Source organism: Perca fluviatilis, chromosome 23 (genome assembly GCF_010015445.1).
Source record: "Perca fluviatilis chromosome 23, GENO_Pfluv_1.0, whole genome shotgun sequence".
NCBI classification, from domain to species: domain Eukaryota; kingdom Metazoa; phylum Chordata; class Actinopteri; order Perciformes; family Percidae; genus Perca; species Perca fluviatilis.
In genome coordinates, this window is record NC_053134.1 from 26,214,336 (window position 1) to 26,239,966 (window position 25,631).

Below are 25,631 nucleotides of genomic sequence, written 5' to 3' on the forward strand. Positions count from 1 at the left end.
ACAAAAAGTACAGTGTGGTTTCAAGTGGGGCATTCTGTTTTAATGTAAGAAAGTTACCAACATCAATGCTATTTGATGAATTTGACACAAATAAATGAATGTTTGTGTATTGTTGCTAATAAAAAGGCCATCACTTCTTATTTGATGGATGATATGATGGTGCTTGAGAGATAATTGCGTGTTGATTAAAAGCACATGTCCAACAAAAGAAGCTGATGAAATGACTGGGTAAAGGAGGACGATGAGTCTGCAGATATTTAAGCCACAAACAAGGAAAGTGAAATTAAAACAGTGAAGTGAAATTAAAACAGTGAAGTGAAATCAAAGTGTTGTCGTTTCTGTCTTTGCAGATAAATTCCTCCAGACCCTGAGGGATTTCTGACCACCACACTGTACTCCCTGGAAACACTCTGAGTTAGCTGCATATCCTCATGACTTCATATCAGAACAGGTCATTTCATGTCACGTTGGTTTGGATAATAAAATCTCTTGATGGATTACTTGCCGTGTCACATTTGTTTTCAGATGTGTGTAGTTTCCTTCAGTTTTACCTTGTCTATGATTGTGTGTTGTTCCTTACAAATGTCTAGTTTAAGGACAAATCTGGCACAAAATCAATCTAAGGGTTAATAACACATGGGTACACATGAGACAGTACCTTGACGTATACAGGCAGGCGCCGTCTTGGGAAAACAGTCACAATCAGTCGAACCACGAACGCCGTGCTTGAGCTATGTTACTGGTTACTGGTTACAGAGCGTTCGTTGTTCGACTGGTCATGACTGTTTTCCCAAGATGGCGCCCGCCTGTATACCGAACGGTACTGTCTTTATAATCTATCTTTTTAATAAACTGTCTGTACAGTTACAAAGTTCTCAATGCTTCAGTTTACATGTAGGGACCCTCATTATGCTACTGTGGAAGTGTGGTGCTATTTTGAGCCTTGTTAGTGGTGTAGAAATAGAGATTTCTTTTTACTTTCGCGTGGCCCCGACAACTAGCGTTATAAGCTAATTAGCGGTTTGCCCTAAAACTGGTCACATTCGATTAGCATGAAAACATATCCCAGAGAACAGTCGACTCAGTAAACATGTGTTATTAACCCCTAGGTTCATTTTGTGCCGGATTTGTCCTTTAAGTGTCTCTGTAGTTTAATTTCTAGTTGAAATCTTTTTCATAGTCCGAGTCATAAATCTGCCTCATCTCATTCTGGATGGACCATGATCAACACCTTAAGGTTGACTGATTAGAAGCTCTTATGAGTCCTGACCCTGTAAAGCAGCGCTTCTTAAACTCCGGACCAAGGTCCGCATCCGGACCAAACTGCAAGTAAATCCACACCCAGTACATAATTTGTGTTATGAAAAATGTCTATGGATCAATTATTGTTAGTGATGTTGAATATACACTAAAAAAGTTGAAAAAGGCAACAAAAACTAACAGAATCCCTGACAAAAACATTGAAAAAAGTCACAAAAACTTTGGAAAAATAAAAAAAAAACAATACAAAGTATCGGTTCCCAGATCAGTCCAAAAGTTGAGCAGGAAAATAGTGGAGCTGATAGTCTTAATTAGCTTTGTAGCAACTCATTTGACAATGACTTGAATGTAACGGACGTTCATTAATAATAATCAAAAAGTCACGCACTAAAGCTTTAACAATATGCATCATTAACTAACAATAATCTGTATCTTTACATCTACAGTACAGTCTTAATCCTCAATTAAACATCCTCTTTCACAATTTGCAGTCATGTAAAAGGAAATAAAAGCAGAGAAAAGAGGAATATACAGAAAGAGGAACAAAGAGGAGATTTAGTAATGGATTGCTTTCACAGGAGGATAAAAGCCAGAGCTCAAAGCACACACACAGTTCAGACCTCAGCTCCTCAAGCTATGTCAACACACAGGTACTGTACCAATTCTTCTCCCTTACAACTAGTTTTCCATTTCGCAATAGTGCTATTAAAAAAAGCTTGGTCAATGTGCAGCTATTTGTTGACTCATTTACTTCGTTGATTTGGATGTTTCAGCACAATCGTTGCTTCTCTGATTGGGACCATTGCCGTCCTGTCCCTAATGAAACCGGACTGGGTGGCTGGACGAGAAGATGAACAGGAATTTAAACTGTGTGTCACATCGTTGCAGAGAATGAAAGACCTCTCTCATCAAAATCTGACAACTGTTCCCTTAAATCTTCCCAACGACACAGAGTATTTGGACATTTCTCACAACTCCATCCAAAGACTGAGCGGAGCTCCGTTTTCTGGACTGTCCCGGCTCTGTTGTCTGAAGGTGACTCACTGTGGCCTGCAGGACATCTCTCCCAGTGTGTTCGCTCACACACCAGCACTCAAAGTTCTAAATATATCTTACAATGACTTGGCTCTCATCCCTGACATTTCATTGAAACAGCTGAAAATTCTTGATTTGGCCAACAATCTGTACAGCAGCTATAGTATTCCAGCATCATTTCAGAAGCTAACGAATCTGTACGTGCTGTCATTGGGCAGCACAGCTGCTCCGTCAGTCAACCTCCATGACTTTGATCCGTTGGCGAACGTTTCTCTGCATCATCTGGTTTTGGGAGCAGGAATTGGCTGGCAAAAGTATGACACCGGAGCTCTTGCAAAACTGAAGTCTCTTCAAACATTTTCACTTTTCGCATCTTTTTGCACTGCTCCCGGGATGTTCGAGAACGTCCTCGTGGACTTGAATGCGACAAGAGCAACATCATTGAGATTCATCACTCCATTTCCAGACAAGTGCAGTGTGACCGGCGAAATGTTTAACAACCTGAGAACAATGCCATTCATACGGAATCTCACCATAGAAAACACGTGGATAAACAGCTCCTTTATGGAGGGCTTTTTGAAGAACGTGTGGCTCTCCCACCTTTATGACCTCTCGTTCGTCAACATCACTTATAATGAAGACACACCAGACGGGTTTCAGTTTCGCACCATTAATCACACGGTCAATCTTTGCTCAATTACCTTCAACGGTGTGCATCATTATCAATACAGATACCCCATAATCAACATGAGCTTAAAGGCCATCTCAAATCTGACCTATCTGAAGTTCTCCAGGAGCGGAATGAACATTATACCCTGCCATCTCTTCTCTGTCCTGCCGTCGCTGGAGACGCTTGATCTGTCAGATAACCTCTTAACGGATGCAGGCTTCTGGTGGTTTATGTGTACGCAAACCTCCGTCTTCCCCAAACTCAGGACACTGTCTTTAAGCAAGAATCGCTTCAGCAGACTTTCCTTTATCTCTGAGCAGACAAATCAGATGAAGACATTAGAGTCTCTGGACCTCAGCTTCAACTCCATCTACTTGGACCGGGACTGCTCTTGGCCTGCTCAGCTGACTGAACTAAGACTGGGAAACAACAACCTGGGCAACAGCATCTTTAAATACCTGTCCTCACACTTTGAGAGGATCGACTTGTCAAAGACGGGAATCACAGCCGTAACGCAGGAAATTCTGTCACGCTTTCCCAAGCTGACCCACCTCCAACTCAGCTTCAACAGCATCCAGGTCCTCCCTGCAGATCTCAGCGCCCCGGCGCTGCTCAGTCTCTACGTAGACCAGAATGCTATCACATCTGTATCCAGGGAGTTCTTAGCAGGACTTCCCAAACTTCAGACCCTCAAAGCTGGAAACAATCCATTCGTCTGCTCATGTGACTCTCATTGGTTCGTCACTACTCTGAACAAGTCCTTGCTCCCGGACTGGCCCTTAGATTATAAATGCAGCACCCCGCCATCTTTTGCAGGCCTGTCACTGTCCGAGTACAAAACCAGTGAACTGTCATGTGAGATGTGGCTTCAAACTGCAGTTGCTGTTCCTGTCGTAATAATGATATCTGCAGCCATTGGTCTGCTTTTCTATAAGTGCGACGGAGTGTGGTATACGAAGATGTTATGGGTGTGGATCAGGGTGAAGAGGAGAGGCAGGAAACGCTCCCACATGTTGAAGAATCTATCCTGTAGTTATCATGCATTCATCTCCTACAGTCACCAGGACTCTGGCTGGGTGGACAGCCAGCTGGTGCCCACTCTGGAAGGTGCCAGGTTTTCACTCTGCGTTCACGAGCGAGACTTCGTCCCCGGTGAGTGGATCATAGACAACATCATCAACTGTGTGGAGTCCAGCTACAAGACGCTGTTTGTCCTCTCCAAACACTTCGTCCAGAGCGAGTGGTGCAACTACGAGCTCTTCTTTGCCCAGCACAGAGCCATCAGTGTCCAGCAGGACTCTTTAGTCTTCATATTACTGGAGCCCATTCCGACTGACTCTCTGCCCAAAAAGTTCCTGAGACTTAGAAGTTTACTGAGGCAGCAGACGTACCTGGAGTGGCCAAAGGATGAACGGAAGCAGCAGGTTTTTTGGGCAAGTCTTAAATCCATGCTGCACACGGCAGACAAATCGATGGTTCTGAAGGATGTGGCTTTGGCCCTTTCAGATTCAGCACCTCTAGTTACAGACCAAGAGTAAAAGCTCAAAGGATAGCTTCTCATTTTTCTTTTTTAGATCGATCTAAGAAAAAAAACACCCGCATGTAGACTCAAACAGTTTTTGGTTGCTGGAATTGTTACTACTGTTTATACTGGCCCTGAAGATACAGTATCTCTTCCTGCAATACCAATGTGAGTGATGGGGGTGGGCAGGGTCTGTGCAAAAATTTATTCCAAAGTTCAGCTGAGGCTAATACAAGGCTTCAGCAGTCTAATAACGATTTATCTTTTTAGTGTGAAAATGCCTCTTTGTGCATTCACAGACTGTTTCCTTGCTGTGCTGTGGCAGACACACACACACACACACACACACACACACACACACACACACACACACACACACACACACACACACACACACACACACACACACACACACAGTTTGCTTTGCTTTGAAAGGGATCTCTCAGCATAGCAGGATCCACTTATGTATACGTTACGTGCATTCTTTTCTTTGCATTTTTTTTTAATCTTTATTTTTGAGTAGCTGTTCTTGTATTCTATCCCATTAATTCTTTATTGTATATTATGTATGTATGTGTATGTCTTACATTTTTATTTTGCCGCTGTAGCACTGGCATTTCCCAATTTGGGATCAATATAATCTAATCTAATCTAATCTAATCTAATGACCAGGAAGTAATTACGACAAACACTAACGCTTTCACTGTGGCATGTGAATTTTGGGTTAATATATACTTGAAAAAATTTAACCATAAAATGGTCATCAGTCACAATGACAGTCTCTAAGAAAACAATCTAACCAGGAACAATGATGATCGCACTTTACATAAAAAAAACTACAATTTGTTTAACTTAACAAAAGAAGCTAAATAATTAAAAGTTGTCTAAACACAAGCAGCTGCTCGTGATAAAATAGTCAGAAATTGTCAACATTGGCATAGAAATAGAATATATATTTATTGCCATTTGCACAGGTACAAGGCTGTACAGGTGCAGTGGAATTTTTGTGTGTTGCTCTTAGAGTCAGTGTATATATATAAAAATAACGTAGAAGAACAATATAAAGACAAAACAGCTTTAAGATAAATAAAGTTAAAATTGTACATACGGTGGATAAAAACTAGCCTAGAAATCTAGACACACCCTAGCGGCAGCAAATTAAATTTGCTTGATGTGGGTCTGGCTTGTCAGGCTAGATAAAAACTACTTGTGAATGTAAATATTATTGACATTATTGGCCCTGAGATTTTTCACGTTGTTATTCCACACAGAAAACACAATGCACTGGAAACATACCTAAATATTGTTATGATATTTACAGTAATATTGCAGCTCTAACCATTTGATTTGCCACATATAGTGAATTGGAGATGTGTGATTCTGTTTCTGATTCTCTATGATTGTTTGTTACATATTTTATTAATTATCTATCTTTGAAATTCACTGATCTGGAGCAGCACCTTGAATTTCGTTGTTTTAATACACTGTATTTATGCAATGACAAATAAAGCTTGATTTGATTTTTTTTTTAATTCATTGTCAATAAACCTCATTTATTTGAAATTGCATCTACATTTTGTGTTGAAAAAGCTGAAATCATGAATTGTTTTGACTAATAGTTAAGATCAGAGGATGGTGATGAATACACTATAACATTGAATAAAACACCCAAAAGTCAATGAAAGTCTGTGTTATATTTTTGGACAAAGAAATCAACAACCGGAGGGTTGAAAACATAATAAAACAGAAGTATTCAGATTTCGGCAGCGTCAACTATTTCAATAATTCAAAATGTATTTTTACCAGCAGACAAATATGTTGTTTGTTCTGCTTTGTGTCCTTGTGTTTGTGCTCCCTGTTTAGAGGCTCTTTGAATTTAAGAAACGGCAAATGTCTCCATCTACAGTTGGTAAGGAGCCTCTACACCAGTGTTTCTCTTTGGAGTACTGCAGGGGTTACATGATGCATAATAATTCCTAAAATAATTGACTGTAATACAGAATGAAATTAGTGATGGATTCTAAAGACTTGATTTGTAGGCCAGCATTGAAGTGTTTTTCAGTTATGAGGTTGCTGTTCAGCCTAAACAGGCCCAGCGCTGTATTATACCCAGTGTCTAATGTAGTCTAATGTATTGCAGTGGGTATACTACTGTATATATAACCCTAACCAATTTACTGTAGAAATACCTTTATTTAGCCTATGCAAACACACACAGATGACAATTCTAAATATGTCAAAAATATAATGGAAAGTATGTTGTTGCGTGTTATTGAGCATTTTTAAATGGGTATATGGAAATCCAGGAACCTTTTTTGATATAAGCTGAAGCTTCTGACCCTACCCTTTGGTTACGACCAATAAATGAATTCATTCTTAGTGGTTATACTGCGTATACCTGCATATCACATAGACTACACCACTGATTGTACTCTTTATCTAGGCCTTTTGTTTTGGTACCCAAAATGTTTGGTTCTGCTCAGGGGGGGTACTTGGCTGAAAACGTATTTCAAAGGGTGTACCTAATTGAAAAAAAAAACTGAGAACCAGTGCTGTAGACTACACCCCATAGCAGTATGAAGGAGGGAATTAGAAAGAGTGTGTACAGCACAGATACAGAGTTTTCTCTGGCTTTGTGGAAGACTTACAGTAGGTGTGCGTATTTGGGCGGACGGTTTAGGCGCCATTCCTCAAGAAAATGTGACGTTTTTCAAAAAATAATCAAAAAAAGCATTTTCTTTTGTGTGCAAAAGATAGATTATAAAGACAGTCACGTTCTCATATGCAGGCGACCACCGCCTTGGGAGCTACTGTCTTTCTAAACTATCTTTTTAATAAACTGTCTGCACACATACAATGTTCTCAATGCTTCAGTTCACATGTAGGAACCCTCATTATCCTACTGTTGAAGTGTGGTGATATTTTGAGCCTTTTTAGAGGTATAAATAGTAGTATAAATAGATTTGTTTTTACTTTCCCTGTGCCCCGAATACTAGCGCTGTAAGCTAATCAGCGGTCCGCGCTAGCTTGTTTCAAGCTACAAACACATTCGATTAGCATGAAAACATGTCCCAGAGAGTGATCTAGTGGGGAGGCCTACACATCTGTTATTAAACCCTAGGTTTGTTTTGTGCCGAAATTGTCCTTTAAATACATCCCAGACAGGGTTTTATTTCACAATTCAAACGTGTTCTACTTATGCTATGAATGATATTTATTTACTCAGTTATTTAGTATATCATTGACAAAGACATTAAGTAGCCTACAACATACAAACTACAGCGTTTTTTAAGCCAAGGACCCTTTAACTGAAAGAAAGACGGAGCAGGGACCCCCTATAGTAGTGATGGCCAAATGAAGCTTCGTGAACCATTTTCTTTATTTTTTTTCTGAGCCCACTAGATGGGGCTCTCTGTTCAACAAAGGGCTGAGAATACACTGAATTGCAATGCCTTAGGCCTTTCTCTTAAAACCAAGAGCGCCATCTGGTGAGATCAGAAAATAAAGAAAATGGTTCACAAAGCTTCATTTGGCCATCACTATGAATGAACTGGGCCTACAAAAATGCGTGGGCGGCCTAAAGCCTTTATACATACCTTTTTTTGCATAGAATACTAAGCTATTAAAATAGTAATTGCTGGCATGATTTTATAAATCATGTTTTAATGTTAAACATAGGCCTACATGTGGCACAGTGAATCATTAGGATGAACCTTATCTGTGGATGGCGACCTTACCTATAGGTAACATTCAAGTTATCTTATTATTTTATTTTAAATCTAATTTACAGAACTCAAAGCAATATTCTTTGCATAGGATTGTAGCCTTCTGATATTACAACAATTTTATAGTCAGTTTGGAGATGCTTCGCTAGAAGAGACTACAATACCCATAATTCCATGCGTGTAACACCCAAGACGATTTGCGCCGACTCACTGAGTTGTATTCTAGTTGTTGCTGCCCCTGTTCTCTCCTCCTTCCCGTGTAAGATGGTGGTTTGTGCTGCCAGCAGGTAGCCAGCACCTTTACAAGCTGACAGAAAGGCCGGTTGGCTCCGTGACAACCGCTGACAACTGCTAGTGACGGCAGCTTGCTGTAACCGTGTCCCACACAGGCATACTTGTCCCTCAACATCCTGGAGAGGAAGCTGCAATAACACATAGGCAGGGTGAGTATCCAAACAGTTATCCCAAATGAAACCAATGCTATACACCGAGCTACGCACTGAACCATCATTTTCATCGGAAGACAGACGTGATGTAGTTCAGCCAAAGACTTGTGCTGCTGTTGGTCTGTTAGAGGCGCTGGCCGGGGAAGCTTCCCTCACGGTGGGCTGCTGCTGCTGCTGCTGCTTCGGTTACGTCGGGCTCTGCCGGCCAGCGAAGGGCAGGCCGCGTAAACTCCTCTTCCTGACAGACTTTTGTAAGGAACAACTTATAAACAACACCCTAGTTTGAGAGGAAGTGCCGGTGTCTTTTGATAGTAACAAATTACACAGTGAGCGTTGTACTCCATTACACAGCAAGCCACAAGAAAACCAGTAGAAGACAGGCAGTAACGTTAGCTAGCAGCATTCCAGTCTTGCTCCCAAGCCGGTTAGCATAGCTGGTTAACTTATTAGCTGGTTAGCTTAGCTTAGCTCGTCATCAGCACCGGCGGAGCCCCGCTTAAGTGTTACGTTAGCTACTTCACCCAGCACATGACTGACAATAAAGCTGCTGGTTCTAACCCTCCAACCAATAACGTTGCTGCTTGTAATTTCACACTTTATTATAAATATGTGACCATGACAAGTGCGTTACTTGACTATTTGTATATGAGCTAGTACGGCTCACAAACTTTGCATTAACGTTTACGTAACGTTACCCAAAACTAGTTTGGCGCATTTGGTCGATTTCCACCGTTTCAGAACCACTCTGACCATATATATATTTAAATAAATGGTCTTTATTGTCCACTGGGGAAATTAGTTTTCACAGTCTGTACAGGGACTAACAAATATACATACAGTAAACGTTGACACCTTGACCCCAGACACCCTATAGTGCACAGTTCCCTCCAGTCTGTTCCACTGACACCCTTTGGACAGCATACACAACATAAATACCACACAACAATCAGAGCTGGGGAGTTGGCTTTGCTGTTGGGGATAGGTTGTGGGTGGGAAGGCCAATATGATGGCAGTTAGGCTATGTTATATGTTGGTTCTGTCTTTTTCCTAGCACGCAGCCAAGAAAAGAAAAAACACAGTCTGGGACAGGTAACAAGATGTGATATGATCAAAATCAGTAATCGATAACAGTTGGCTTGGGGTCTGTTCATTGTTGTGCAAAGGTTAAACTTCCGGCATCTTCCCCGAAACAAACACCACAGCTTCAAAAAGGCTAAAAGTGAGGAAAGTTAAGATGCCAAAAGGTTGTCAGGATGACTGCTGAAATGGGCCGACTGTCGTTGTCTGCGCGATGGTGCCAATAGTCTCCCCTCGGCTGAGCTCTGTGTTGACATCTGACACTGTTCTCCTTGGACTCATCCTCCTCCTAAACTGTCCACAAGCCAGCCCCAGAGACACACCGTGGCATCACACTGCTGACGATGTGCCTTCTAAACATCTTAATGTGTTCATTTTATTGTAATGCCCTGCAGTGACAGGGTTTTTACTGGCTCCGAATGGGCCTTTGGGCCACATTAATTATAATTAAGTTAAGATAATTAAATAAGTAATTGCATGTAAAGTAAGTTAAAAAAGAAATTTTGAGCATCAAAGACTTAATTTCCTGCATTCTGATACATTTCTAGGCACCAGTTTATGGTGAAAGTGTCTTGTATTTATGTCAAGAAAAACTGTTGGCAGGTAACCATTAAAAATATAATGGAATATAATGCCGAAAGGGGGGGCTTTCGCATCCAGGACCTTGGCCCGGATCTGACTACACTTGACTCCAAAGTCCAGTTTGTTTCATTTTTATGAACAGGGCATTATGGTAACTTTTATTCCGAGGCATGCTCCTAAGTTGAAACATTTAGGAGTGACATACGTATGGTAAGCCTAACTGCTATGACTGTTGTAGCTAATTTGTACAATAATGCAAAAGTGTTACGAATAGAAGACGTTTTCTGTTTAGAAATACATTCTATTATAGTACAGGGCTTAGCAGAGTCTCTCTGCAGTGTAAAATATAACCGTTGTGGATGAGACGGAGGCTGGCTGCTAAAAACCAGACGCTTTGGTGCTGGTGATTTGGTGGGCGCCACACTTTCTCACAACACTTTCTCTATGTAGAAAACAACCCTGAGTGATTAAAACAACTTGACAGAAGTGATAAAACCCATCTCTCAGAAATCAACTGTGTCTCTGTTATGTTTTAAAGCTAACAACACCACTTTGTTGTTGAGAGATGTTACTACCTTCCCCTTTTTGAGAGATGAGTATTTGCAGATTAGAGAATACATGATACTTTTGGGCTGTTTCCACTAGTAGGAGGGACTATGGGCGGTCACTTTTGTAACACACTAACAATTTGCTGTGGCTAGTGAAGCTACATTTTCTACGTGCATTTGAAGCTGCACTGGAAAGAAATATTTTGAAATTAACAATGGATCAATGTAGGGGCTGCACGGTCACAGACTCAGTGGAGCATTGAGCAGCTAAAGTGCCAGAGACCAAACCACAGCTGATTCCTAATGCTATCAAACTGGGCCTGAATTTGTTGGTGCACAGGGCCTGGGAATCAAACCTCACTAGTCTTTCTTTAGTCCGTAGTATTGACAATTTTCAAACGGACCCAGCCTTGAGGCAGCTGTGCTTATGATGTAGCTATATGATAGCATTATTACTGTAACTGTACTTTACACGAGGGATGCACCACATATCGGCAATAATCACATCAGTATCGGCAGATATTAGTCTTTTTTTAATGTGTGTGTGTGTGTGTGTGTGTGTGTGTGTGTGTGTGTGTGTGTGTGTGTGTGTGTGTGTGTGTGTGTGTGTGTGTGTGTGTGTGTGTGTGTACAGAGTTTGTAATTTATTTGTGATTTACAGACTTGGTAGTTACAGTTGTACTTAAATAAAATGTGGCGCTGCCGTATCATTTATTCTCCCCAGGTAAAATAATGAACCTATTTTTCAGGAATGTCTATGTCTTTATTTGTAAAATGATACATATATGGTAGAATCAAATGTTTGTCTTGTTTAAGGTCTGTATCTACAACACATGAGAGTAATAGGGTAAAAGTCAGCGAGTTCTTGCAGTACGTAGTCTGTGCTGTATTTGTATCGGTGTCCTTCTGCATGAGTTGCGTGGTGTCTCTATGAGCCAGTGATGGCCTCAGCCAGGCCTATTCTCTGTCAACACAACCGCCGGGGCTCAGCTCTTCTACGATAACTGACACACTGTGAACAGAGAGCTTTCAGGCGCTGCCTTGCTCCCTTAAAGAAGACTCTTCCTCTTGTGTTTTGCCACAATGCAAAGGTCAGTGTGTTCTCTGTGAGCATACAGACTTTATTTGGATCATTCTGCTAGGAAAATGATCCCCTGGTTCAGAACCAAGCAGGAAAGCACAGGATGAATGAGGAGCCATTAGTGTTACAGCACTACAGTCCCTCCCCCCCGAATGCCTTCCTACAAACATACATGTGTCATTAGTATGAGAAAAAAATTAGATTTTAAAGGGGTGATAGAATGATTATATAGGGTATTTCAGACTGTTCCTTATGGTCTCCTAATGGGGTATGTAACATTAGTTGGGCTGAAAATGGCCTGGTTGATATTTTATTGGCCCTTATGCATCCCTGTGTTTTGGCCCTATTTGTAACGAGAGCTTTTCTTCCAAATATGGTATGGTCATGAATATTTAGATGAGCTGCGCGCTGCTTGGTTGAGCCTTATCCCCGTACACACACGTAGAGACGCGCGCTGATTGGTTGAGCGAATCGCCATACACACGCATTAGAGGTCGCGTGGTGATTGGTTGAGCGAATCCCCAATACACACACATTAGAAACGCGACAGAATCTCATATTCCAGACACTGCAATGTTTCCTTACCAAATTCACTTCTGAGACTTTTTTATGCGAGAAATCAACTATATAAAGCTCAAATATGGGCCGTTTTACGAAAATGGATGGCTAATTGCAAATTTGGTAAAACTGTGTGTCGGAGTTCAGCTGCCTGTGTTGCTGCCTCGCCGACCGGCCTGCCTTCCTCCACAGACCCCGGCTTGCTGTGAGCTCGATTGAGCTCCGGCACGGCTAGCAGCCCACAGCACCTCATACCCGCGCAAAGTCACCGTTTGGGCTAATTGCCCACTACCAAACGCCGCTGCCCTGACAGAGCTCCAGGGCCTGCATCTCCCCTCTTCCTGCTAGCTAAATGGCCCGTGTGTGAGAGTGAGAGCGCGGTCAGCGAGCTTGTTACACCAGCAATCTCTTACCACATGTTACACACATGTCACACCACTTTGCTATACAATACCTAAATGTCTTATAAAGCTAACAACGGTGTCCGATTTCAAGTTAATGAATATTTGTGAGCTGTAAGGGTTTCGTTAGCTGGGACTGTCCCTTCAATCCTATGTGTACAGATTGCGGCTAGTTAGCTTCATTTTTGGTCGTAATTCGAGTATATTTACAGTTTGAATTTCGTCACGCCACTTATACAACATCTAACTATATGTTTTATAAAGCTAATAACTGTGTCCGATTTCAAGTTAATGAATATTTGTGAACTGTAAGGGTTTCGTTAGCTGCGACTGTCCCTTCAATCCTATGTGTACAGATTGTGGCTAGTTAGCTTCATTTTTGGTCGTAAATCGAGTATATTTACAGTTTGAATTTCGTGAATGGAGTGCTGTGGGCTGCCAGCCGTGACTGAGCTCCATCAGGCCGGGGTCTGTGAAGGAAGGCAGGCCAGGCGGCAAGGCAACAGCACCGGCCTCTGAACTCCGACACAGTCGGACAAAATTTGCAATTAGACATCAATTTTTGTAAAACGGCCCATATTTGACCTCTACATAGTTGATTTCTCGCATAAAAAAGTCTCAGAAGTGAATTTAATGGTAAAATAGCATATGAACAATGTATACAATTTCTGAGATCTTCACGACCTAGATTCAGAAGACTAACTGATCTCAGGTCAGTTGTGTAGCCTATGCAAATGTTGGGGCGTGACAAACACAGACTAGAGCCAAATGAGGAGGAGCCGCAATAGTTGACGTCAACTATGAGGCTTGTTGAGATTCGCCCGTTTTCAGAGGCAGTTTCAAATAGTGAGATTTGCAGAGAAAAGAGGTGTCAATGGGATTTAGAGGTTCTATGTATGTCCTAGTTACCCACTAAACTGTCATTATTCAACTATGACAAGGTAAAATCAGTTTTGCATTCTATCACCCCTTTAACTGTCTGGCTCGGCTCGGGCTCAGACATAAATATCTTAATGCCTGTCGGACGCGGGCCCGGGCTCGGACAGAAAAATGCGTCCAGATCCGCACTCTATCGAAATCACAATATGGACTAGTGCATTATCCAAATTGCAGGGGGCGGGGGCTCAATATTTGTTAAAGGCAAAATCCGTGTCAAACCATTCTGAATGAAGTATTGTGGTGCTGCAGAGACAAATCCTATCCTACAGACTACAGAGAACATCTCTGTTTGGTACAGATCCTCGCATTAATCACACTATAATCATGTTAACTTTTTAAATTTCAATATTCTTTCAATGAAAATGAAGATACACAAATGATCATTCCCTCCAATATCGTGAATCATATCGCAATCGCAATATCAGTCAAAAATCGCAATTAGATATTTCCCTCATATCGTGCAGCCCTAGCTTAAATTGTACCCTAACCCACTGTCTCCATGGCAACAGCTTACTGCCTGTTTACATCCCCCAAAGCATGATGGGAACCTTGGTGGGACAATTGCAAAATATACAGTCCTCCTCTAAGAAAATCCACAGTACAGAGCGTACTGTGCAGGTTTCCTTCTCAGTATATTCCTGACAGAAAAGCTCACCAACTGTCTCATCCACACTCATCAATTCATCATTCATATATAAATTCATACATAAAAGTATATAAATGTCAGGGCACCAAAAATTCCTCTATGCAGGAAAAACCGCTGAATGTTCTTATCATGACCAGTGATCATTCAGAATATATACACGCATATGGAACCACTGACAGGTGATTGATGACAATTCTTCATTGCAGAAATGATTGTGAAAAGAACTTTATGACATCACGTCTAGCTGAACAAGTAGTGACTGTGACTGAAAGATGTTAGAACCAAATGGTTCAGCAGGTGAACCTCGCTGTTTGTGTTGTCTCTCTTCTCCCAGTCCAAACTAACCATCCTGGTATAACCGTTCCTAAACTAAAGCACCACTGGGGCCTCAAATAGCATAAATGCACTTTATTCGGAGAAGTTGAGTCTTGTATGTCGGATCTTTAGTTTCCTGCAGAGCGATGCGCCACAGACTAGCTGGAGCTGATGTTACCACATAGGATTTTTACACCACTAAAAGTGCTAACCCTCTCAAAATGCATTTGAGCTGCTGTTGCAAAGTTTACAGCTTTAAGCTCAAGTTAAAAAAAAACAAAAACGAATGACACTAACAGCCACAGTAGATTGAGTAATTGTAATGAGTTATTTTCCTGCGCCGTACTGGATGTTAGGGGTTCATTGTGGGGAAACAAGCGGTCAGGATGGCTTTTGTGTTGCAGTTTGGTTCATTGTCTGTCCATTAGCTCGATGCCCACCCATGCATTAAAGTAAATCATGTGTTGTGGGATCACCCAATTTCCTGCCAATTAACCAGCAGCATCTGCCTTTTTAGAGGTCTTGAGAACAGTTTATTTGGCCACTTAGACTGATCCAGACTAGTTTAACATCTTGACTCCACACATCAGTGCCGCCTTGCTTGTCACTGTTTAACCTTAGATCATTTTAGATTACTTCCGTGATCGGCCCCAAACATGCATACTAGTCCTATATCTCATCATATCTGGTAACGTTTCTTTTTCTGAGAGTTTGGGTAACTCAGACATTTAGTACACCATTCCCACAGTACTGTTTTGGGCCTATATCAGCAGGCAGGAACTTGTGCTACAGCTGCACATAAGTTAGGTTATGTTTAGGGATGCACCGATCCGACTTTTTCTGACTATTATCGACTGATTTTCAGATTCGCTGCATGGTAAATTGGCGCAGCTAGCTAGACTATCTGTCCAATTTGAGTTTTCTCTTGTGCGGCTATTTTGCAGCCAGTTTAGTTTAGCACCGCCCGTGGCGATTCTGATTGGTTTAAAGAAATGCAATTAAACCAGAATGTTATGTGGACTAGCCAGACCCTCCTTCAGTGCGCTTTGGAGGAGGGTCTGGCAAAGTGGACTTCTTTAGCAAGTTTTGTCTTTAAGCTTTTTGAGTGATATTTATTTGTCACCTACTCTAGGTTTTTCAACGTTTTAGACACAGATGTGGCAGTTTTTTTTTTTTCTGCATAGAGGAATTTCTGGCACCCTCTGAAGAGGCGTTAGCCTGAGCCTGTGCCAGAGGAAAACCACCAGCGTCAAAACGTCTTGGGCTATAAGCAGTCAACTTCCCTCTCATCCACAGCTGCAATATTTGACCCATGAGGCTGACGTCCAGTGTTTTAGCATCCAGAGCCTGGTTGTACCAGACTCTCCTGTTACAGGGGAGGACCTGCGGCGTAGTCTCTAGCAGCTGTTAGTAGCAGCACTTTTCATCCGGTTGATGGTCCTCAGGATGTGGCTGAGCTGCTGTTTATCTTTGTCCCAGTGCAGCTCCCGTCCCCGTCCTGGACGTCGCCTGATCCAGTAGTGTGTGTGTGATCGTAGGATGTCCCGGAACCCTGGGGTGAAGGACGACCTGATGGAGTGCCCGCTGTGTATGGAGCCGTTCGAGATCGATGACGTCAACTTCTTCCCCTGCACCTGTGGATACCAGATCTGTCGCTTCTGCTGGCATCGAATCAGGACGGACGAGAACGGCCTCTGTCCCGCCTGCCGAAAGGTACACCTCTGTCTTCTTTACAGCCTGTTCAGCCTGGCACAGTGTGCGCACCAACGCACTGGAGGCTTTCCTTCGAACAACTGACACAAGTCCAACTAGTCACAGTCTCACAATACATCCCGTGTCCAATAACTCATGTTATATGTTAGGGTGACCCGCATGCACAAACAGCAGAACAACATTAAATCTTCCAAATAGAGAAGGGCTTTATTCAAGAAATCATGTTTTAATTAAATCTGGTTGAGTCTTTTCTGTTTTATTAATTTTCATTTTTTTGTACCTTTTCTTTTTTTTTTTTCTTAAATAGATTTTATTAATTTTTATCGAAATAGAACATAACCAACATACAATTGCTCTCGGTGTTCACAGAAATATCAGAACAGGAAGGAAATAAACCACCATCCAAACCAAAATGACAGGTAGCGCACTACTGTCCTTACCCCAAAAAGTTATAGAAGAGAAGAGGAAGAAAAAAAAAAAAAATATATATAAATAAAATAAAAAGAGAAAAAAATTAAATAAAAACATAAATAAATTAAAAAAAAAAAAAAAAAAAAATATATATATACACACACACACACACACACACACACACACACACATACACATACATACACATATGAATTAAAAACCAAATAAAAATAAAGAATCCTACCGCCGCCCCCAACTGTCACATCAGTCACACTATACACATACCTTGCCTTCTCTCAACCATGTATAGTGGAGTTAAAATATAAATTATACCAGTACACAAGACATTAGCCAGGTGGATGGCGTTAGTAAAAATAAATAAGTAAATGAAATAAAAACAGATAAACAATCAAATTAAATTGAAAATACCTAAATAAATCAAATAAGACCATCAGTATACAAAAGTATATATACAAGTAGATAGCCAGATAAGATCAAAGCAAAAGCAGAGAAGGGGAGATCCAAAAAAAAAAATATAATAACATAAATCCAGTGGAAGTGTTCCAGTCTAAAGCATATCTCCCCTTATTCACAGTGTCCCGCAGGGGTAAGTAACTCAGAAAGGCTGCCCATGTTCCCTCAAATAAATTATAATCCCCTTTCATTCGTGCATTAAGTCTTTCTAAGGGTAAAACTTTATACGTTTCTTGGTACCACTGTGTGACAGTTGGAGGTTTGTCACTTATCCACTGCTTTAAAATACATCTCCTAGCCAGAAACAAAAGTTTGTCACAAAGTTTAAAATCTGTTCGGCTCAAAGATAACGTTTTTGAAGGCAAGCTTAATATGAATAAGCCGGGGTCCTTTGTAACTTTAAGTGAGAAAATTTTACTCAATTCCTGGGCTACATTACTCCAAAACCTTGCAATCAAACAACAGTCCCAGAAGCAGTGAATGTATGCCCCAACAGACAATTTACACTTGATGCAAAGGGGAGAGATCCGGTTATACATCTTATTAAGAATGAATGGTGTTATGTGGGATCTACGGAGTATCTTATATTGGGTTTCTCTCATTCGGTTGCAAATAAATGTGGTTTTGGCAGAGACTATTGCTTCATGCCAGTCATCTTCAATGAATTGTCCACCAAGATCGCGTTCCCACTTCTGTATCACCTTCCTTATATCTGATGGGTTTAAGGAGTAGAGCAGCGAATAGGAATGGGATATAAAATGTCTTGTCTTTTCGATTCAGTATAAATAAATCTATATCACTGAGAGAGGGAGTGCCTGTGTGGAGATTTTTCAACTTTGACAGAATAAAGCTACAGAGTTGAAAATACCCGTAAGTGTTCAGATGCGACGTTGTATTTTTGTTGAAGTTGTTGAAAGGACATCAGTGTATTACCCTGGTATACATCCCAAATAAGCCTGATGCCTTTCTTATGCCAACTATCAAACACACTATTATTAATTCCTGTTTTTGTACCTTTTTTAAAATGACAAAAAAAGCCCATCATAAATTCCCAGAGCCCATGGAAATGTCTTCATATTTCATGTGTTTGTCCAAAAGCCGTACAGCCCAACAGACATTTGTGTCATCCCGCAGCTCCAGCAGCTCGTAGTTGGGTTCATCATGTCCCGTACCACGTGGCCCGGGGCTGGACCCGACTCCAATCCACTATTTGGTCCTTTTTTTCATATAGACCACATGTGGCAAACTCACCGGCCCTGCTCTTATTGGGACCCGGCCCGCATATCAATGTCGGTTCACAATCAATTTTGGCCCGCCTACTTTCTGTCGCTTTTTCGTCGTTTTTGTCACTGTTATATAAGTTTTTTTGTTGCTTTTTTTTTTCTTTGACGGCTAAGGAACTTTCTTGCTGACTTTATTTTAGGGTTTTATGTTGACCAAACTGTAAGTGAGAAAGCTGTATGAGACCTGCAACAATACAGTCAAAGATATCTGACTTTTTTTGATGAAATAAAAGCATGTCAGTAAGCTACATGTCTGGCCCTTGATGTGGTCCTCTTTTTCCAGTGTGGCCCTTAGTGATACTGAGTTTGACCTGATATAGACTATAAAGCGACGCTGTAGTGAACTGCCAGATGTTTGACGTCTGATGGCAGATGTGTTCCCTGAATGGTGTGTGTGTGTGTGTGTGTGTGTGTGTGTGTGTGCGTGTGTTCTGCAGCCGTACCCAGAAGACCCGGCGGTGTACAAGCCGCTGTCGCAGGAGGAGCTGCAGAGGATAAAGACGGAGAAGAAGCAGAAGCAGAACGAGAAGAAGCAGAAGATCACCGAGAACAGAAAGCATCTGGCCAGCGTCCGGGTGGTGCAGAGAAACCTGGTGTTTGTGGTGGGGCTGTCCCAGAGGCTGGCTGACCCTGAGGTGAGCACGCACACAGACAGACACACACACAGTGTATGCCTCTATGATGACAGTAGGTATTCAGATGAAATGAATAGTATTGGTATATAATTGTGCAGCAGCTCCGTCTGCCAACATCTCCCACACACAGCAGTCCTGGAAAACAGCAGGGGGGAGGGGAGGGGAGGGGAGGGGTGTCAATGCCTGATTGCGTCTGTGATGACGTTCCATGCCATAAATATCCTGAACATATTAATCATCTCTTCAGCAGTGGGGTACTGTGTCATGTTTTTTTGAAAGTTCAACAGAACACACATACACACGCATACACGCACACACATTTTACAAAATGTACTCAATACTGAAGTGACACTATTGACAGGGTAATGAAGAATTTTGCTTGACTTATTTCACCTAATTTCAGTTGAGATTTAAGAATATGGGAAATCATGTCTGATTTATTTTTGATGAATTAAAGTCCCAGTGAGCCAGCGGTAGAGAGAGGAGGACGAGTGGCCTCCACACACACCTGCCTTCACGGTCAACAAATCCCACCTCACTAAAATCCACACATACATTCTACTAAAATATTCGGGGTCAAGTGTGGTTTTGTATCAAAGGCAGGGTTATAGTTGGATTGGATACATTTGTGTAACCCCTCCCAAGGTTAAGATGAGCCCGCAAACATATTTCATTTTTTTACTGGAAAAGTAGTTATATAAAAATACTCAAAATGATTTTTGTGAGACATTTTTAGCATGCCAAGAGCAGAATGTCAAAAGTCAGACACACACACACACTCACACTCACACTCACACACACACACACACACACAATGTCAGCTGCTATGATGACAGTAAGTAGCCTAAAAATAGACGTTACGTGACCACGGCTCTGAACTGTAACCGTCATAATTATAACATTCAAGGAGTTAGGCTACTAATAGCCTAATTAGCACACATCAACAGTTGTATAGTTTGCCTTAAAAGTGAGCAGAATGGTTTCAGTTAAGAGAAGTGGCTCTTAAATGTCTATTTTTAGACCATCGTTCAGTCTGTTCACTACCGTCTGCCACGCAATTTCTCGCTGTTTTATTATAGCGGCCGAGTTGGCTTCTTCACATATATGCTTCGCTTCTTCGTATATATGGACATAGAAAATAAAGACGCTGAAAAATTGGACTCTAAAATCTAGAAACTATGAAGCTAAGTGATAAACTCAATGTACACTGTAAACATGACTGTAACACAGAGTATTCATCGGTTATTTCCCCCAAGCAAAATATAAGGTCAAAGACCATTGGGGTGTCCTCTCCCTGTTGTTTCATGAACTTAGGCTGGATTATAAAATGATACAGAAAATGGACCAATAAAGCAATAACCATGATGACGATAAATTATTATGACATTGGATTATGTGTCTTCTGTGTTTAACAGGTTCTGAGGAGGCCAGAATATTTTGGCAAGTTTGGGAAGATTCACAAAGTGGTGATCAACAACAGCACATCGTACGCTGGCTCCCAGGTGAGGCGCTGCACACCCAGCCAGCAGCAGAGGCAGGGGAGGGGGGGGGCAGAGGCATCATGTTTCTGGGCTGTTCGTCACATTTAATTATGATAATAATTTACACAGATGTCTAATAGGATAAAATGATGACATTTAAAGTGACTACATGTATGTGTAACTTTCACTTTGTGTTGATTCTAGCGGCCACTTTGGACAATAGCGCTAGTGTTTTTACCACACCTGCTGTCATAAAGATCTTTTCTTTACAGTGCTGTATTGTCCACTGTAGATTACGGAGTTAGCGTTACCGGGAGGTCATATAGTTAAGATGAATGTTTTTCTCAGACAGAAAGTCATTTATTTACAATAAGAGAATAAGTTACAAATGCATCATTGCATTTCCAAAGCATTAAGAGATTGTTGTAGCAACCAACGTAATAATAACTTAGATTCATACAGCGCATTTCATGAAACCCATGGACGCTTTACACAGGTACAGGGGGACAAGGGACCAGAAAATAGTAGGCCAACACAAACACGGACTGAAAGAAATAAAAACCGGGCGCTAAATGGAAGGGGGAGGTGTAATTTAATGTCGGCCACTGACTACAACCACATTGTGCAATCTAAAGTTATTTATGAATGAAATAGATATATTACATACCTGAGGGCCAATTCAGGGACGGTTTAGTATCATTTACAATCCCGTAAATACTCCCACAATGATGGTGTGTACAGTGTACAGTGATAACTCCCGGATGACAAAAAAAAATAGACTTGATCCCTTTTATTAAATAGATTCCAAGTCTTCACTACATATGATATGGGTCTGGACAGACGTGATGGTTGGTGGAGGCTGTCATTGAAGTTTTTTTATTGAGCCGTGTCTCTGTTGTCTTTCGGTTTCCCAGGGGCCCAGTGCCAGTGCCTATGTCACATATATACGTTCAGAAGACGCTCTCCGAGCAATCCAGTGTGTCAACAACGTAGTGGTCGACGGCAGGACGCTGAAGGTGAGACGGAGAGATAAAGGACACCGTGTTTGAATCCATAGAAGGTTGGGCTGAATATTGAGTTGTTGTATTTTGTCTTCTGCAGGCTTCTTTAGGAACTACAAAATACTGCAGTTACTTTTTAAAGAGCATGCAGTGCCCCAAACCAGACTGCATGTATCTACACGAGCTGGGGGATGAGGCTGCCAGTTTTACTAAAGAGGAGATGCAGGTAAGTCCAGGCAGGGTAGTATAGGGCTGAACCATTAATCGCTTGAAATCCCAATCCAAATTTGAAAGAATGTGATTAGCTAATCGTGAAGACCGTGATTTAAATTGAATTTGAATCTTTAGTTGAATGTTTGGTGTAACATTTAGATTTTTATTATTATAGTTATTTGTTTTTTCATAAGATTAATGCTGGAATAATGTAACATATCGCTGATTGTTTTACAGAAATGTCCTTGTTTCATTTATTTTTTTATATCTTTATTTAACATGACTGTAGAAGGTGCAATTTTCAAATTGTTCATCCCTAATGTAGTAGCTCTGAAGACACTACTCAACTTAAAGCTACATTGTGTAAGAATTTCTCCCATCTAGTGGGGAAATTGTATATGACAACCATTTGAATATTACTTTCTAACCCCTTCCATTCCGATCGCGTTTTAACTCCTACGGTGGCTGAACCCGAAGTTCTTAGTATCTCCATCGTTTCCACGCAGCTGTTCTAGCCACTCCAATATTAACTTTGGTCTTTGCCTGTCGTGTTGTCGTTTTAATTCCCTTTTTCGCTTCCCTGGCGAGTAATCTCCCGCTGGCATTCATCACGGTGCCACTGAGTGTAAAAGTGCGAAAGGTGGAGGTATGTCCCTCTTTGGCTTACGTATTTTAAAGATTGAGGCGCTACATGGCGGTTGCCATTCGAGCGACTCACCCGTATGTATTCTGAATACATACGGGTGAGTCAGATTCTACGCTCACGAGAATACTTTGTTGGTGGAAGTCATTACACATGAATGAGTACATATTTGTGAAAGAACAAAGGGGTTTTTGCCAAGAATCAACTCAAAACATTACACAATGTAGGTTTAACTCTTGAAACTTCTTCTCAGAGTCACAGCAACATCAACAAATTCAGACATTTTCTTCAGTATTGAGCAATATGTTCTGGTTATTAAAACCATGCAGGCAAGAAAATCCAAACCATTTCATAAAACCATGCCAACCAATGGCATTTCTAGGTAGCTTAACTTATTTGCACATTGGACATGTCTAGCTAAGGCGTAGTGAGTATACCATACGTAGGGCTGGGTGCCAAATTCAATAGTTTTTAGGCACCAACTGAATTGCCTCTAAAGTATTGAGTATGGAAAAATGCCTCAATATTGCATACCCAATTTCAATACCTAAGGAGTGAATCTCATCAGCGTCAGGGACCCAATCAGCACGCAGCATACTTCTACCAAGATCTAATAATGTCTGATTGGCTGTCGAACGTTACACGTCGTAGAGACACGCAGGAAAAACTCCACAGATGGCGTGAAGACGGCTCATGTAGTAGGAGCTGGAACATGTATACAAAGATTTATGTCGTAATGTGTAATGTTGTCATTTCTTTTTGTTTTATAAAACTGGTATTGAAAAATCGTTTAGGAACCGGTATCAAAGTCACTGCAGACCTGCCAACCTGTACGCATTTTGCGTACTAGATACGCATTTTGACATAAACATACGGTGATACAATTTGTCACTTTAAACTACGCGAAAATCAGGTGACTGCTTTGAGTTCACTCGTTGACGCGCAGTAACCGTCTCAGTCTAACTTGATGGTAGGCGGCTAAAACAGCGTTGCGGCCACGAGCATGCTGGGAAAAAAAACTAAAGAAGAGTTTGACCAATCACAGCGTCAGGTTCCTTCCTCTAATGTCAAGCGGGGATATCGGCTACTGATAGTAAAACGCAAGCATCAAATGCAAATGTTGTTCCTCTCTCATTCCCGTTTTACCGGTAGTTTGGTTGGTTTCCCCAAGGGAGGACGGTGCTTGCAAAGGTAAACTGATTTGATGTAGAAAGGGGAAGGAAGTTGCTACTCAAAAAAGTTTTTCAAGGTTGGCAGGTCTGTCACTGTACTGGTATCGGTACTAGTATTGAAAATTTTTGAACGATACCCAGCCCTAACCGATATACCTGTAACTAAAAGGAGGGAATCCTCAGCAAGAACAGCCAAATGTTTAACCTGTATACCACACTATGTTTCCTCGAGTTGGCCTGTGGTTCCCTCTTTCGGTCCTCATGTCTACCATCGTAGTGCTGTTGGGATGAAACGTAGCTCTCGCTAATCTGTTGTTTTGTTTCCAGGCAGGAAAGCATCAAGAGTATGAGCAGAAACTACTGCAAGACCTGTACAAAAGCAACCCGACCTTCCTGCAGAGCCCAGCGGTGTCAGGGGACCGGCCGAAGGCCAAAGGCAACTCCTTACAGAGGTATTCTAACAGCAGCGGGTCCGTCTCGGTGTGGCTCAGTAGGGGTGGGCGGAAAAAAATTGATACAGCATAGTATCACGATATGTTCCGTGGCAATACTGTATCGATACAGACGCCAAGTATCTATTATTATATATGTGTCATATCTGTTGGTATATATGTGTTTGTCTGCTTGACAATCCCATTTAGCAGCAATAAAATTGAAGTGAGATGAACAAACAAAGAAGTTTATCTTTTTAGATAAAACATGTTGACAAAGTTTCCTTTTGGGACATCATTTGAAATTGTGAAAAATTTGAAGTTGGGAAAAAAATGTTAAAATATGGCAGAATATTATTTTGAAAATCAGATCTACTGCTTCAGGCTTCTTTTCAACCATCCAACCCCATCCGTGAGCCAATCAGCATGCAGCATGCTTCTACCAAGATCTAATAATGTCTGTGATTGGCTGTCTAATGTTACATGTTGGAGAGACGCGCAGGAAAAACTCTACGTTACACAGAGACAGGGCTCACGTAGTAGGAGCTGGAAAATATATAAAAAGATTTGTGTCGTAATGTTGTCATTTCATTTTGTTTATAAAATTGGAATTGAAAGAAGTATTGCTTAGGAACCAGAATCAAAGTCCCAGTATTGGTATCTGTACCGGTATCAAACATTTTTGAACGGTAGCCAGCCCTACTCCTCCCAGCTTGGACGTTCCTGGAACACGTCGCCCTAGTGTATTTTTTATTAAAATAAATGCAGATGTATTCCATGGTTGTTTTTAAAAGCCAAAATAATGAGCTACAGTAACTACAAGGTGTGTATGTGTGAGTAGGGCTTTATATATAGTTTTGACTTTGTGTGGTCCCTCTTTGCTTGTGTGTCTGTGTGCTGTCCCGGCTCTCTCAGCTCCAGTAAAGATGGCCTGTCGTCAGACCCCGGGAGGAGTCCTCCATCAGAGGGCTCAGACTGTGAACACTTGACCCCTACGGGGCCCCAACCTGACCCGAGCCTGGACCCTGTACCGGCCCTCTGCCCTTTCTCCTCACAGCTTGCTAGGTAAACTCTGCAGCCGTCTTTTCACTGTAAGAACAGAGGCTGTATTTACCAGCTACGTTATTTATATATTTAGTTTTGAAAGTTTTGAAGTTGTATGTTACACTTTAAGTTGACTTATTGACCCTAACTTCTTACAGATGTCTTTCAGCCAATCAGAGTGTGAGGAACTGAGTGGCTTTAGATTATGTTACTGTAAAATAACCTAGGCCTTTATTTGGAACAGGTTTATACTGGAGACAGGCTTTATTCCTAATGTCACCTGCATCTCAGTTAATGTTAACTCCAAACTTCACTTTACTGTTTC

The 25,631-nt window shown here is 41.4% G+C and overlaps 2 protein-coding genes across 4 annotated transcripts in view; both read left to right on the plus strand.

Moving 5' to 3' along the window:
- Positions 1 to 1,805: 1,805 nt before the first annotated feature.
- LOC120553199 (toll-like receptor 1) lies at positions 1,806 to 5,022 on the plus strand. The gene is made up of 2 exons (XM_039791358.1): positions 1,806 to 1,910; positions 2,034 to 5,022. The coding sequence occupies exons 1-2, from the start codon at positions 1,822 to 1,824 to the stop codon at positions 4,501 to 4,503; spliced, it is 2,559 nt and encodes an 852-aa protein (XP_039647292.1). The 5' UTR covers positions 1,806 to 1,821; the 3' UTR covers positions 4,504 to 5,022.
- Positions 5,023 to 8,453: 3,431 nt separating this feature from the next.
- Positions 8,454 to 25,631, plus strand: part of cnot4b (CCR4-NOT transcription complex, subunit 4b) — a 31,147-nt gene continuing 13,969 nt past the window's right edge. The window contains exons 1-8 of one of the 3 annotated variants that reach the window (XM_039791361.1): positions 8,454 to 8,655; positions 16,285 to 16,518; positions 19,124 to 19,321; positions 20,737 to 20,823; positions 21,717 to 21,818; positions 21,904 to 22,029; positions 24,159 to 24,283; positions 25,178 to 25,327. In XM_039791361.1, coding sequence (XP_039647295.1) covers positions 16,345 to 16,518; positions 19,124 to 19,321; positions 20,737 to 20,823; positions 21,717 to 21,818; positions 21,904 to 22,029; positions 24,159 to 24,283; positions 25,178 to 25,327 — 962 coding nt within the window. In that variant the 5' untranslated portion in view covers positions 8,454 to 8,655; positions 16,285 to 16,344. The remainder of the gene's footprint in view (positions 8,656 to 16,284; positions 16,519 to 19,123; positions 19,322 to 20,736; positions 20,824 to 21,716; positions 21,819 to 21,903; positions 22,030 to 24,158; positions 24,284 to 25,177; positions 25,328 to 25,631) is intronic. The other 2 variants (XM_039791362.1, XM_039791359.1) reach the window with 2 other exon arrangements.

Bases quoted from the DNA above. Each gene is read 5' to 3' on its own strand.
- LOC120553199 (XM_039791358.1), top strand. From the start codon at position 1,822: ATGGATTGCTTTCACAGGAGGATAAAAGCCAGAGCTCAAAGCACACAC. The intron at 1,911-2,033 runs GTACTGTACCAA...TGGATGTTTCAG, and splicing joins CAAGCTATGTCAACACACAG to CACAATCGTTGCTTCTCTGA.